Source organism: Protobothrops mucrosquamatus, unplaced genomic scaffold, assembly GCF_001527695.2.
Source record: "Protobothrops mucrosquamatus isolate PMUCROS unplaced genomic scaffold, P.Mucros_1.0 scaffold9478, whole genome shotgun sequence".
Taxonomy (NCBI): domain Eukaryota; kingdom Metazoa; phylum Chordata; class Lepidosauria; order Squamata; family Viperidae; genus Protobothrops; species Protobothrops mucrosquamatus.
The window spans coordinates 18,492-19,966 of NW_015395269.1; the positions used below are offsets into that span (position 1 = coordinate 18,492).

The following is a 1,475-nucleotide window of genomic DNA, read 5'->3' on the forward strand; positions in this document are numbered from 1 at the left end:
TTTCCGGTCTCTATTTGAAAAAGAAAAACAACAAAGAGGAGACATTTCACTTTCGCCAGTTCTCTGCATCTGCTTTGATTATGTCTTCCGTGTAACAAGGAGCATCTCTGTTCTTCTTCACCAGGTCATCAATCATGGTCATCAGTTGGGCCACCTGAGCCTCCCGCTCTTCTCCTTCGGCCTTGTTGTCGAAAGCCAGAACCTGGTTCCCACACTGGGACACTAGATCCCTAAGAAAGGGGTCTCTCTCGGATATGAATCTCTCGAGAGTCTTCCCTTCCAGGTCTTCTGTGTGAGTGAACAAGATGATCATGTAATTCTTGCCTTGACCGCTGAATATATTTTTGATCAGCTGAGCAGTGTCCCGGTACTCCTGGGGGAAACGCAAAGGACGAATGACCCACAGAATTACGTGGGGACCTGGGGAGCACAACTGGACAGACTTCGTAATTTCGGTTAAAACGTAACTAGTGAAAAGCAGTGGATTCCAATACCCTATCGTATCAATGAAGCTGGGGATATCCACGACCACAATCTTCCTGCCCTTCAGCCACGTCTCCCCCTTTTGGCAACCTTGGGTGACTGAGCTGCTTTCAAAGACGGGCCTTCCCAGAATTGTGTTTCCCGTCGCACTTTTCCCATTTCCGGGTGTGCCAATAAGGATGATCCTCCGTTCAGGCCCTGCAACCGAAAGGCGAGAGGAGACAAGAAGGGGACCCAGTCAGCAGCGTACGGCCATCATAGCCTGTCCCTCCACTCAGGACAGTAGCTCCCATCCCACCCTGCCATCCCCCCCCCCCCCAGGGCCAAAGACTTTACCTCGGATGCCTCCAGCCATTTCCAGACACATTGCACAGCACAAAACTCGGGATTTCTGGATGGAAAGCAAAACAGAATCAGTCAACGGAGAGGCTGCCTTGCTCAGTGGTTGCCAGGAACTCTCGTACCCCAGAAGACACCGGCACAAATTGGAGGGGCCCTAAAAGAGGGCCACCCCCTGACCCATCTTGATTCTTTCCCCCCCCACTTCCCCCCCTCTTCATGCAGCCCTTCCACTCTGGAATACTGGACACATCTGGAACACTGCATCCAGTTTTGGTCACATTACAAAAAAAATGTTGAGACTTTGGGAAAAGTGCAAAGAAGCGTAACTGAGACGATTAAGGACTTGGAGACTAAAACATATGAAAAACAGTTGCAGGATTTGGGAATGGCCAGTCTAGAGAAAAGAAAGTCGGGGGGGGGGCATGTTGGCAGCATTCCAATATCTGAGGAGCTGCCACAAGGAGGAGGGGGTCCATTTATTTTCCAAAGCACCAGGAAGCAGGACAAGAAGCGAGGGATGGAAACTAATCAAGGAGAGAAGCAACCTGGAATGAAGGAGAAACTTCCCAAGAGCGAGGACAATTAACCAGTGAAACTGCTTGCCACCAAGTTGTGGGTGTTCCATCACTGGAGGTTTTTAAGAAGAGACT

The 1,475-nt window shown here is 50.2% G+C and overlaps 1 protein-coding gene across 1 annotated transcript; it reads right to left on the reverse strand.

Moving 5' to 3' along the window:
* Positions 1 to 46: 46 nt before the first annotated feature.
* On the reverse strand, positions 47 to 842 carry LOC107300989 (GTPase IMAP family member 7-like). Its single transcript, XM_015830262.1, has 2 exons — positions 820 to 842; positions 47 to 681 (listed from the first exon to the last, which is right to left on the reverse strand). The coding sequence occupies exons 1-2, from the start codon at positions 836 to 838 to the stop codon at positions 47 to 49; spliced, it is 654 nt and encodes a 217-aa protein (XP_015685748.1). The 5' UTR covers positions 839 to 842.
* Between the last annotated feature and the right edge of the window lie 633 nt (positions 843 to 1,475).